At 42.8% G+C, this 14,316-nt stretch overlaps 1 protein-coding gene across 3 annotated transcripts in view; it reads right to left on the bottom strand.

Moving 5' to 3' along the window:
• The window catches only part of SEPHS1 (selenophosphate synthetase 1), a 42,903-nt gene extending 29,033 nt beyond the window's left edge, over positions 1-13,870 (bottom strand). The window contains exons 1-2 of one of the 3 annotated variants that reach the window (XM_056573354.1): positions 13,743-13,870; positions 752-1,012 (exon numbers count right to left, since the gene is read on the bottom strand). In XM_056573354.1, the coding sequence (XP_056429329.1) occupies positions 752-944 (193 nt within the window). In that variant the 5' untranslated portion in view covers positions 945-1,012; positions 13,743-13,870. Of the gene's footprint in view, positions 1-751; positions 1,013-9,885; positions 10,040-13,644 lie in introns of those variants that run through there. The other 2 variants (XM_056573352.1, XM_056573355.1) reach the window with 2 other exon arrangements.
• Positions 13,871-14,316: the final 446 nt, after the last annotated feature.

The following is a 14,316-nucleotide window of genomic DNA, read 5'->3' on the forward strand; positions in this document are numbered from 1 at the left end:
CATATTTCTGTCTCTGTTTGACTAATTTATGTGGAATACGTTTCTGTCCCTGCCTATTGCCCTTCTATCCCTAACACCCTCCCTGCCTTTATTTTTTTTATTTTTATTTTTTACTATTTTAAAAATGGCATTTAGTCTGCCTGGTAGTGTGCTCACTACCAGGCAGACTTCCCCAGCAGGCACCATGTCACTGATGCCTGCTGGGGGGGCCAACTTCTGCCCTTAGTTCTCCTAACAGGGTGCCTCCAGCTGTTTCACCACTAGAACTCCCAGCCTGCCCTGACATCTATTGGCTGTCAGGGCATGCTGGGAGTTGTAGTGGTAAAACAACTGGAGGCACCCAGGACAGGAGCTTCATGGTGGAAGGAGTGAGCCGGGAGCCGAAGCGGGAGGGACGGGTGCGGGGGAGCCTCTTTCTGCCGCTCGGTGAGTACCCCCCACCCGTACCTTGCAGCAGGGCCGTCGGCGAGTGCGGGGAGCCGATGCGCAGCCCTGGATGTTCCTGCGCCAAATTACGACTGATGCCCTGCCGGAATCAGTCGGAATTTTGCAGTGACGTCACTCCGCACTGCATTCGGCCACTAGGAGGGTGATCCCTAGCGCCAAATTTCAAATTGCTTTTAAAATGTTTTAAAAGCATTTTTTTTATATTAGAGATATGTTGTAGTACTTAAGTACTACAACATATCAAAAATAATTTTTCATGACAGTGCCCATTTAAGAGACAGAGCAGTTTAACATCACCACTTACCCAACCTTGGCATAACTGCCCCAAGAAACTGCTCATCTTCCTGGAAGTGATTCTCTTGCAAGGACTCCAGCAGTTTTTGAAGCACATCTTGAGGGACTTTGCAACCGGTACCCTTAAGCTCTGCGAAGCGAGTCAGGCGGAAGTTTTTGTCAAGCTCATAACTCTCTGGATTGAAGGACTCCCGGACAGACATGTTTTACAGACAGATTATTCTCCGTTTCTGTTTAGTGAACAAAACTGTGAGCTCCTTTGTGGATTAACCTGGGAAGAGAAAGTCCAAAGAATTTTCATGTAAAATTACTACAGTTAGGGCATATGAAGGCCACAAATATTTTATTAATTAAAAATACTAAATTATTTCAGTATGCATTCACTCATTGTAAGAATGTCAATTATCTGTTATTTGAATTAAATTGATTTATAAATTGAGTAGCTTCAGATCCAATAGTAGCTACCTGTTTTTTTTTATTTATTTGGGAATCTAGATGAAGCCCTCCCTGTCAGGACACCTCTGATCAGAGCCCATTGCACTCACTTGCTGTATGTCTGGAATAACCTTAGCCTACTTCAGGAGTTAAAGGCAGAACAGTGACCACCACCATTGCTGCTTAAAGGGGTACTCTGGGGTAATTTATTTTTATTTTTTTATCAACTGGTGCCAAAAAGTTAAAATCAGATTTGTAAATTACTTCTATTAAAAAAAAATCTTAATCCTCCCAGTACTTATTAGCTGCTGTATACTACAGAGGAATTCCTTTTGTCTGACGACAGTGCTCTCTGCTGCCACCTCTGTCCATGTCAGGAACTGTGCAGATCAGGAGAGGTTTGCTATGGCGATTTTCTCCTGCTCTGAACAGTTCCTGACATGGACAGAGGTGTCAGCAGAGAGCACTGTGGTCAGACAGAAAAGAAATCCAAAAAGAAAAGAAAATTTCCTCTGTAGTACACAGCAGCTAATATGTACTGTAAGGATTAAGATTTTTTAATAGAAGTAATTTACAAATCTGTTAAACTTTTTGGCACCAGTTGATTTAAAAAAAAATGTTTTCCACCGGAATTACCCCTTTATAGTAGTATTTCGTCATTAACCCCTCAGATGCAGTGATCAATAGAGATCACGGCATCTGCAGCATCGCGGTCACTTAATTGGATGATCGGATTGCCCGCAGCGCTGCCGCGGCGATCCGATAATCCAGCACGGCAGCCGGTGGTCACCTCACCTGCCTCCGCTGTCTCTCGGGAGTCTTCTGCTCTGATCTGCCTTACTACAGACCAGAGCAGAAGATGACCGATAACCATGATCAGTGCTATGTCCTATATATAGCACTGAACAGGATTAGCAATCGAATGACTGCTATAAATAGTCCCCTATGGGGACTATTAAAGTGTAAACATAAAAGTAAAAAAAAGTGAAAACCCCCCTCCCCCAATAAAAACGTAAATTGCCCCATTTTCCCTATTTCACCCCCAAAAAAGTGTTAAAACATTTTTTATATACATATTTGGTATCGCCGCGTGCGTAAATATCCGAACTATTAAATTGTAAATCATTCCGTACGGTCAACAGCGGGAACGTAAAAAAAAAAAGTCCAAAATAGCTGCTTTTTTTTTTTTATAACATTTTATTCCAAAAAAATTATAAAAAATGTATTAAAAGTTTTATATAAGCAAATATGGTATCAATAAAAAGTACAGATCACGGCGCAAAAAATGAGCCCTCATACCGCCGCTTATATGGAAAAATGAAAAAGTTATAGGTCTTCAAAATAGGGGGATCTTAAACGTACTAATTTGGTTTAAAAGTTTGTGATTTTTTTTTTTAAGCGCAACAGTAATAGAAAACTATGTTATCACAGGTATCATTTTAATCATATTGACCCAAAGAATAAAGAACACTTGTCATTTTTACCGTAAATTGTACGGCGTGAAAACGAAACCTTCCAAAATTAGCAAAATTGCGGTTTTCTTTTTAATTTCCCCACACAAATACAGTGGTCCCTCAACATATGATATTAATTGGTTCCAGGAGAACCATCATATGTTGAAACCATCATATGTCGAGTACATATGTCTATGTAAAAATGGTAATTGGTTCTGGGGCCTTGGAACCATTGTATGTTGAATACATATCTCTATGGGAAACTGCTAATTGGTTCTGGGATGACCATTGTATGTGGAGTGTATGGGGAGTGTTTAACAAACCAGGGTGCCTCCAGCTGTTGCACAACTACAACTCCCAGCATGCATGTACAGCCATTGACTGTCTGAGCATGCTGGGAGTTATAGTTTTGCAACAGCTGGAGGCACACTGATAGGGAAACATTGATGTATGGGGTGTATAGTGTGTCTATGTATTGTATGTGATGTGTGACATCGCATACAGTACTGTACAGTTCTTTAAATACCTTCAGGGGGGACAGAATGTCCTCCATTACCATCCTGCCGACTACAGCTCTATAGGAAAGGAAGGGGAGCAGCTCATTGGATGCCTGCAGCATGATGCTGCAGGCTATTGGCTATGGCTGCACTGGGGGGGGGGGGGGGGGGGGCTTACACTGAGCTCACAGTGGAAGCCTGTATGAGTTAGCAGGACAGCATGTGAGTAACAGGAGGCAGAACAGGGCACACGGGGCACATTAAACAACTATCTGTCAGTTGCTGAAGTTGTCAACGCTGTCAGATAGCTGTTTGTATGATGGCCCCGACACACAGCAGCATCATATGTCGAGGCTTCCCTCAACATACGATGGGCTCTGAGAGGCCATCATATGTTGAAATGATCATATGTCGGGGGATCACTGTAGTATTTTTTTCATACATTTAATGCTAAGTGAGTGATGGCATTACAACGGACAACTGGTCGCACAAAAAACAAGCCCTCATACTAGTCTGTGGATGAAAATATAAGAGAGTTATGATTTTTTGAAGGCGAGGAGGAAAAAATGAAAACGTAAAAATAAAATGTTCTGCGTCCTTAAAGGGGTATTCCAGGCTATATATATATATATATATATATATATATATATATATATATATATATATATATATATATATCTCAACTGGCTCCGGAAAGTTAAACAGATTTGTAAATTACTTCTATTAAAAAAATCTTAATCCTTCCAATAGTTATTAGCTTCTGAAGTTCTCTGTCTAACTGCTCAATGATGATGTCACGTACCGGGAGCTGTGCATGATGGGAGAATATCCCCATAGGAGCTGGACAGCTCCCGAGACGTGAGTCATCAGAAAGCAGTAAGACAGAAAAAAACAACTCAACTTCAGAAGCTAATAACTATTGAAAGGATTAAGATTTTTTAGTCTAAGTAATTTACAAATCTGTTTAACTTTCCGGAGCCAGTTGATATATAAAAAAAAGTTTTGGCCTGGAATACCCCTTTAAGGTCAAAATGGGCTTCGTCCTTAAGGGGTTAAAGGGATTATCCACCATAAGGAGATTTTAGTACATACCTTGGACACAGTAATGGACATGCTTAGGAAGGATCTACGCTTGTCTTGGGGCAAAACGGCTATGTTGGGAGATTATCATAACACTGTGGCTAGCTTTTTGTGAACTTGTATTTCCTGTTTCACTTATGTTTTTTTTTTTTTACTACAAATCCCACAATTCCATCTTCCTCCCTCCCACACATCAGCTACCCCACCCATTGAAACAAAAGACCTGTGGTTTTCAATCAGGGTGCCTACAGCTTTAGTTGGAGATTGATCTCTCTCCCACCAAGCGATCGCTCCACCCATTGAAGCAGACAGGCTCCCTGACTAGTGATTTCACGTCTCGGTCGCATTACAACCTGGGAAAAATCTGAGACAACAGTCATTTTGTATGCTGCTAAAAATAAATATTGGAGTGAAAATCACAGAAGAATTGTGAGAAAACCGTCACACAGAGGTACAGACAATATATTATGAACAACAATAACTTCACAGCCCCTGTAGCATAGTAAAATAAAAGAAAAATCCTGGAATGCCCCTTTAACCGCCTAAATGGTAAGAAGCCTGTGTAATGCAAAGCAGGGCACTATTAATGTTTCCCCATTGGACTTGGACGCACTAGATCCCAATGTACGGTTATGTGAAATTCACACATTCAGTGAGCAATTCTTCATATTCTATAACATTGGAAAGTAAGGGCCCAATATATACGTGTAGTAAGAGTTACTCACATCAGTGGGGTTGCTCCTGCAGCAAACACATTGATTTCTGACATGATACTAGTGAAGCACTGGTGTGTACGGACATAAGCCAGCAGCGAGCCTAGTTTAGACACCGCACCTAAAATCAATTGTACACAACTCGGATTTCCTTTAAAGTCAAACAACAAACCGTGGCTTATGGAAGATCAAATTTTATCAATAGGAATTATGTTGGAAAAAATTCTCTAGCCCAGTGTTTCCCAACCAGGGTGCCTCCAGCTGTTGCAAAACTACAACTCCCAGCATGCCCGGACAGCCGTTGGCTGTTCGGGCATGCTGGGAGTTGTCGTTTCACAACAGCTGGAGGCACCCTGGTTGGGAACAATGCTCTGAATGTGGGAAACGCACAGAGTAAGTGTACATTCACACCACGATTCTTTAATACGGTGACCGGATCCGGCTGGGAGAATTTGAATGAGTCGACAGGAGTCATATAGTGACTCCGGTCGTCTCATGTTTACCCTTTATCCGGTTTTGTGACCGGAATGAAAACCGTGGTATACTACAGTTCAGTCCGGTCACAAAACCGGATACTTTTTAGTGTGTTAATAAGACATAATAGGCTTCTGCCACATAGGTACTGCCATTTCCAGAAATTTCCTGGGTCGTATTCATCAGAACTGCCGGACAGAGTGGGAGCTCCTTATTGCTTTTCCCTACAACCTATTCTACTTAAAGGGGTACTCCGGTGAAAACCTTTTTTCTTTTAACTCAACTGGTGGCAGAAAGTTAAACTTATTTGTAAATTACTTCTATTAAAAAATCTTAATCCTTCCAGTACTTATTAGCTGCTGAATGCTACAGAGGAAATTCCTTTCTTTTTGGAACACTGATGACATCACGAGCACAGTGCTCTCTACTGACATCTCTGTCCATTTTGGCAACCGTGCATAGCAGATGTATGCTAAGGGCAGCATGGTGGCTCAGTGGTTAGCACTGCTGCCTTGCAGTGCTGGGGACTTGGGTTCAAATCCCACTAAGGACAACAATAAATAAAGTGTTATTATAATAACGTCAGCAGAGAGACCTGTGCTCGTGATGTCATCAGAGAGCATTTCAAAAAGAAAAGAATTTCCTCTGTAGTATTCAGCAGCTAATAAGTACAGGAAGGATTACAATTTTTTAATAGAAGTAATTTACAAATATGTTTAACTTTCTGCCACCAGTTGATTTAAAAGAAAAAAGGTTTTCACCGGAGTACCCCTTTAAAAATTTCTGACTTTAAAAAGGGGTGGAGTATTTTATTTTTTAAAGGAACTGGTGCCAGAAAGTTAAAACAGATTTGTAATTTACTTCTATTTCAAAATCTCAATCCTTCCAGTACTTATTAGCAACTGTATGCTACAGAGGAAATTCTTTTCTTTTTGAATTTCTTTTTTTGTCTTGTCCACAGTGCTCTCTGCTGACACCTCTGTCCGGGTCAGGAACTGTCCAGAGCAGCATAGGGTTTGCTATGGGGATTTTCTCCTGCTCTGGAAAGTTCCTGATACGGGCACCAGGTGTCAGCAGAGCGCACTGTGGACAAGACAAAAAAGAAATTCGAAAAGAAAAACAATTTCCTCTGTAGCATACAGCTGCTAATAAGTACTGGAAGGATAAAGATTTTTTTTTTTTAAATAGAAGTAATTTACAAATCTGTAACTTTCTGGCCCGAAAAATAAAAAAAATTGTTTTCCACCGGAGTACCCCTTTAACTTTTCAAGAACGTGTGGACTCATGTATGAGATATCGAGATGAATATCATAATAACCAGCATTAAGAAAAAGACAAACTGGTCTGGAAGCCACACATATGGACTACTGTCCTTTAAACTCTGTTCACAAGCTTCAGTTTTTCCACAAGCCATAACATATTAATATGGATTTTATTTATAAGGACTATTAATAATCTATTGACTGAGAGTCAACTATTTTTCGTCTTCATATACTGATAATGTTACGCTATGTAAACAGCAATGTAGATCTAGTGGAAAAGAACTAACTGAAGCGAGAACAGAACTTTACTTGCTATAAATGTGCTGACTTTGATAAGGATCTACTGGAAGTTAACTCTTCAGTCACATTCCATTTTATCACAAAGTCTGTATATTAAACAAAAATGTATCCAGAGGTATAGTCTAATGTATTACCTAAAGGCTTCTATAGTGCAGATAAGATGAATGGCAAGACCGTACATCAGCTAACAGGGAGATAAAACAAATACCAGTCTCTTGCCTGATTGCAAAATTTTAAAATGATGTTTTTTCACATGAGTGTAAAAGTCATAGAGTTGGGCTGAGCTGCAGCATGCACTCCTTCTCCCTCCACCACACCTCCCTACCCTAAATGATTTATGTACAGGTTTGGCTTTCAGCACTGAGTGACTCATTTTAGAAGTTTGAAAGACCCATCAAACGTTTTATCTCTTCATCACATCTGGTCTTAGCAATGACATTGACAAAACATTTAAGGAAGTATTCATAAGCCATTTCATGCACTGAGGTATGACACCCTAAAAAATGTGCATATATCACCATCAGCTTATTCTATGGTTCATGTGCCAGTGTGATGTGCGTTGGAGTTCGGGTTCAGACACATCTATACCACAGCAATAAGTCCAGAGATACATGTATAAAAAGGTACCCAAGTATATGAAAACAGTCAAACGTAGATCATTTTTGGCTATGTTTTATGCCCTGTACAATTGGCGACGTATGGTGTGGTAGAGATCTGTGTGTGTATACGTCTAACTCCTTAACACCACAAGGCATAAATGTATGCTCAGTGCCCGCTGTATGAAGCGCACTCAGAAGTGGCGAGCGCTCTATTTCAGGTAGGTGCTGGCTGATATCAGCCAGCACCTATTAGACATCACTGATCGGGCCGCTGCGGGACATGCAGAGTCTAAAGACAGGGGGGGAGGGGGGTAGGGGGAATCACTGCCAGCTAGCTCGGAAGACTAAAATAGTGAATGTTACACAAAAGAAAAAATGCCCCTTCACTAATAAAAGTGTCCAAAAATATAATCTAGAATCTATAAGTCTAGAATTGCTGTTTTTGATCACGTTCCGTGAAGGCTTCAGAAAGCATTACTGAACAAACAGCAGCATGAAGACCAAGGAGCTCATCAAACAGGTCAGGAATAAAGTTGTAGAAGTACAAAGCCGGGTTAGATAAAAAAAAATAAAAAAAAAAATTAAACACACACACACTATCACAAGCTTTAAAGATCCTATCAGAGCATTATAGAATCCACAACCACAAAGCTGCCAAGACAAGGCCTTGGAGAAGCAACCAAGAGAGGCCATGGTAACTGAAGGAGCTACAGAGATCCCCAGCTGAAGGGGGAGAATCTAGAAACTATTGGTCATGTAATGCACACATTTAACATTTATGGAAGAGGGGCAAAAAAAAAAAAAAGTAGTTCAAAGTGAGACAAAAAAAATTATGTTTGGAACTTGCCACAGCCCATGCGGGAGACAACAAACAAAAAAGAAAAAAAAAAAGGAAGAAGAAGAAGGTGGTCTGGTCAGATGAGGCCAAAAGTGAACCTTTTGGCCTCAGTAGAAAACCCTATGGGGGAGATTTATCACAATTTGTGCAAAAGTGGAGCAGTTGCCCATGGCAACTAGACTGCAATATTGCCTGATTCATTAAAAAAAATAAAATAAAAAAAAGGTACCTGAAAGACAAAATAAGCTATCTTATTGGTTGCTATGGGCAACTGCTCCCCTTTTCCTCTGCACAGGTTTTGTTAAATCTCCCCCTACGTGTGGTAGAAACCCAACACCCTAGCACGCCATCCCCGCAATGAAAAACATGGTGGTGGTGGCATCATGCTGTGAGGAAGCCTCTTCTCAGCAGGTACAGGGAGACTGGTCAGAACTGATAGAAAGATGGATGGCAATCCTTTTAGAAAGTGTTATGCAGTCTTTAAAAGACGAGACAAGAATGGGGGTTCACCTTTCAGCAGGACAAATGGGTGAGAAGCAATCTGATTGGTTGCTATGGGCAGCTGGTCAACCTTTCTTCTGCACAAGTTTTGATAAATCACCATTGGTAACCCAGACCTACAATGGAATGGTCTAGATCAGTGGTCGCCAAACTGTGGCCAACAGTTGTCAGGGCTTTAAGGGAGTTTTAGTTCTACAACATCTAGGAGGGCCACAGTTTGGAGACCACTGGTTTAGACCTCAAATCTATGTGGCGTCCCGCTGTTTGAAGCACCTGTACCCCACCGATGCATAAAGAATAAAGAAGATCCTTCCTTATGGTGAGTGCCCCCTCTGCTTCCCTTTCATTTTGGTCATTCATTGCTGGACTGTATTCTATTAAAGGGGTAGTCCAGTGGTGAAAAACTTATCCCTTATCCTAAGGATAGGGGATAAGTTTGAGATCGCGGGGGGAACGACCGCTGAGGCCCCCTGCGATCTCTCTGTACGGGGCCCCGGCTCTCCTGCCAGATAGCGGGTGTCGACCTCCGCACGAGGCGGTGGCCGACACGCCCCCTCAGTACATCTCTATGGCAGAGCCGGAGATTGACGAAGGCAGCGCTTCGGCTCTGCCATAGAGTTGTATTGAGGGGGCGTGTCAGCCGCCGCTTCGTGCGGAGGTTGACACGCCCCCTTCCCGCGGGCTGTCGGGGCTCCGTACAGGAGATCGCAGGGGGCCCCAGCGGTCGGACCCCCCGTGATCTCAAACTTATCCCCTAGCCTTAGGATAGGGGATAAGTAGTTCACCACTGGGTCACCACTGGACTACTCCTTTAAGGAGGTTGAGCACAGGAAGCACTACATAAGTGGTCCCGTTTTTAAGGTCTGCTGCTGTTGTAAAATTGCAACACAAGAGGGTTCAATGGTGACAACTTTGGCAGTGCCGACCACTGTTGCTAAACTATCTGGAGTACAATGTAAGTTTGCTGTAATGTGATCAGCTCCAGCGATACCTGAATCCGGAGTATCCCCACTATGGGATGCTGGAAATCCGACAGAAATGGAAGATAAAATCACACACTAGGAGGGTCTTTACATGAAATACGGTAACATAGGTGTTGAAGGAGAACCATGCCAGCTCACACGCTCCCTATCTCTCCTACAATGAGAAACAGATTTGGGGAATGCATTATTAGGGATGGAAGGAAAGGCTGTGTGTTCTGTGTTGTCATGAAACACCGCGGACGGCATCAGGGTCACCTTAAATTACAGAGCGTGCCTTTAATGCAGCAAAGCCAGGCCTTTATTGTGTGCAGCCAGCGGCAGGCTTTGTGTGCACGGGTACCTGCATCTGCAGACAGACTCTTCAGTGACCGCGCTGATGCCACCCAGACAAATCACAATGCCATCAATGGCCACGTCACAATAGGAAACAGCACAGAGGCATATGGATTTAACCAGTCAGCGGACAGCGCTGCTTTATTCTAGTCTGCAGCAACTTTAGAGTAAAGCTGGCGCAGCAGAGATCTACAGGACAACTAATCCTGAAAGGGAACTGTTCCAGCACTCTTAGGGTGCATTCACATCATGTTTTTAAAATACAGCTCCCGTATTCATTTTCAATGTGAAAACCGTATGGAACCGTATTGAAAACCGTATGCCAAACGAAGCATCCGGTTGTGTCAGTTTTGCATCCTGTACGGTTTTGTCAGTTTTTTTCCCCCTGTACCCAAAACTGTAGTCTACCATGGTTTTTGGTCCGGGTGAAAAACCATATAAGTTTTTCTTTTGTTTTTTAAACATGGGAGCCAATGGGAACCGTATATGCGCACAGTTCCATAGGGGTTTCACCATACAGTTTTTGAATTTCCACAGTTTTTTTTCTTCTTTTGGAATTTCAATCAAATAAGTTAATCTTTATTCATAATGGAGTGAAAAGTTAAACATATGTTTTTTTTCTTAAAAACAGATGCAACTGGACATCATTTTTTTTAAAACCGTATACGGGTAAAAATTTGTATGCACGTTTTGATACAGTTTAGTCCGGTTTTGAGTAATCAGTCTTTCATCAAAAACCTGATACGGGAACTGTACTGCAATAAGTGTGGTGTGAATGCAGCCTTAGGCTGGGCTCACATCATGATTGTCAATAAACATCTTCAATTGTACTTATAGTCATAAGCATTGACCACGATTTGGTCACAATTTAAAGGGGTATTCCAGGAAAAAAAAAATGTATTTTTTTATATCAACTGGCTCCAGAAATTTAAACAGATTTGTAAATTACTTCTATTAAAAAATCTTAATCCTAATCCTTTCAATAATTATCAGCTGTTGAAGTTGAGTTGTTGTTTTCTGTCTGGCAACAGTGCTCTCTGCTGACATCTCTGCTTGTCTCGGGAACTGCACAGAGAAGAGGTTTGCTATGGGGATTTGCTTCTAAACTGGGCGGTTCCCGAGACACGTGTCATAAGAGAGCACTTAGAAAAGAACAACTCAACTTCAGCAGCTCATGAGTACTGAAAGGATTTTAAAAAAAGTTAATAGAAGTAAATTACAAATCTGATTAACTTTCTGGAGCCAGTTGATCATATATATATATATATATATATATATATATATATATATATATATATAAAGTTTTTTCCTGGATAAACCCTTTAAAATTGGATTGAAGCCGTCTAGGAAAATCGTATCACTGAATTATTTCATCTGTTTAGCCGCACACAATTGTATTGTTCACGTGCGCTGTAGCTTCGGACAAGTCTAAGGCCAGGTTCACACTGTAGAAATTCGCCGGAGATCCCGAAGGCGAGGTGCTAGGACCATACGGACTGCATTGTTATCCTCATAGACCCGCTCAGAAATGCGTTGCTGTCTATGGGGTCTGGAGTTTCTGCAGCGTGATTTTGTGCAGCTTTTCTGCAGGATTTTCTGCAGATTTTACTACCGTGGACTTCAGTGTCAACAGAAATTCTGCCACAATTGCAGATTTTCTGCTGACCCATCTGATGCAGATTTTCCGAAGCAAATACCCAGAAAAAAAATCTGCACCAAACACGCTTGTGTGAACTGGCCCTAAAAGGTTAAAACTTTAACCAAGAGAGATACGATTTTATAGAGCGAGATCATCAGATTTTTTTTTTACTATTGATTTCATCCAATTTTTCAATACGATGCTGGATGTAAAAAAAATGTCAAAAAATGTGACGTGAACCTGCCATTTAAATATATTTAGCAGCTCATTGGGGCCTCATTCACACTATAGAATTTCCAGGTGCAGATTTCACTTGAAGCAGATGCCCATTGATTTTAATAGAATTCTGCTGCTACAAAAGTTCCGACCAGGAACCGTATTCTGCCGGAAGCAAAACTGGTCAAAACTCTGGAGAAGTCCTGGAACTGCGCTGTAGTGAACGGGACGGCGCTTCTTGTCCGCAACGGATTGCCATAGACATTATGCATCAAATCAGCAATAACCGCATTTCTGTATAGAATTTTCGTAGTGTGAACTGGACCTTAGATGCCACTTTCTGCAAATAGGACACATGAAAGAAGGGAATTGGGCGCCAAGCTAATACTTTTGGGTGTATTCACACGTAACGTATCCGCTGAGGATTTTACACAAAGAAATCCACAGGGAAAAAAAAAAAAAATCTATTCTGTTTCAATCCAGCAACTCAAAAAGAAGAAAATAGTATTTCAGAGCAATTCCCCAACAGGATGCCTCCAGCTGTTGCAAACCTACAATTCCCAGCATGCCTAAAAAGTCTGGCTGTCCAAGGATGCTGGGAGTTGCAGTGTTGAAACAGCTGGAAGCTCCCTGATAGCGGAAAGCTGTCAGGGAATGATGGGAAATGTAATTTTGGAACCGATAGAGAGTTAATGGTTGGGTGACCGCAGCGTCCTTCAAATTCTGGACTTCCATATGTTGCAAAACTACAACTCCCAGCATGCTCGGACAGCCGTTGGCTGTCCGGGCATGCTGGGAGCTGTAGTTTTACTAAATACGGAGGGCCAGAGTTCGGAAACTACCGGGGTTCGACATATTTGTCAACTCACAAGTTATGAAGCATCATTGAGCACAAGAACCGCAAAGGGCTGGATCGTTTCCTACTCCTGACCTCACGTTCACCCCAACAGTAGGGTTACCTGAGGTCACCAGATGAACCACACAGCAGACAACTACATGACAGCTCAGCACAACTCTATTTAAAGGGGCATTTAAACCCACAATGTGGTGAGCCCTAGTGACACTTATATACAGTAAGGACTCCTCATAGACAGGGGCTGACCCTATTCAGGGCTCCCTGAGGCAGGTTAAGGGGGATAGCACAACTGCTTGCATTCTTGGAATGGAGCTCAGCACAATAGGACAGTGCAGATGAGGGAGGCCAGCTCGGGTAGCAGGGGGGCACAGCTGGGTATGCAGCAGGCCGGTCATCCATCCAGATGGCGCAGGCCGGGCACACACAATATCAGGAAGGCTCTATTCATTTGTTATGGCTCTGGGCCCCAGACCCCGGGCTGCTCCCTCCTCCCCACCCGCCTTAAAGGCGCAGGGAGACACCATGTCGGCCGCACCGCCTCGTCCCGTCTGCCGGGCCTAAGGTAAAGGCTGGCGTGAGGAAAAATGTCGCTCCTCGGCTTCTATTAACCCCACCGCTGCCAGTCCTCCCGTCCCTTAAGGCGGCACGGCCTGCTCCCCCACCCTCCGCGGCTCACCGGCCGGACACACGGATCACGTGTGCGGGTGACACGACCCTACTCACCAGATCTAGATTCTTTACTTAACGGGTCCCCTTTAAGCGGCGGTGGCGGGCGCCCTCCCCTGTGATTCCTCCGCTCCTCCTCCCTCCCTCTCACTTACCGGTTCTCCATCCGCCTCCCTCCGCAGGCTCCCGCACACCCACAATGCACCGCGCCGCCTGATCCCTGCACACATGCACTCTCTTATACTTTATTATGATGGCAGAGCCTGAACCCCGGAGGGTGCACCCCACTGCCCGGGCATTCACAGGGCATCAGCTTCTACATCACTGCAGCAACCCGGCTCCCTACACCCTACATTGTATCACTTATTACAATGGATCGGGTATATAGACTGGCATCCTGATAGTATTATAAAGACTGGCATCCTGATAGTATTATACAGACTGGCACCCTGATAGTATTATACAGACTGGCATCCTGATAGTATTATACAGACTGGCATCCTGATAGTATTATAAAGACTGGCATCCTGATAGTATTATACAGACTGGCATCCTGATAGTATTATACAGACTGGCATCCTGATAGTATTATACAGACTGGCACCCTGATAGTATTATACAGACTGGCATCCTGATAGTATTATACAGACTGGCATCCTGATAGTATTATACAGACTGGCATCCTGATAGTATTATACAGACTGGCACCCTGATAGTATTATACAGACT

Source organism: Hyla sarda, chromosome 4 (genome assembly GCF_029499605.1).
Source record: "Hyla sarda isolate aHylSar1 chromosome 4, aHylSar1.hap1, whole genome shotgun sequence".
NCBI lineage: Eukaryota > Metazoa > Chordata > Amphibia > Anura > Hylidae > Hyla > Hyla sarda.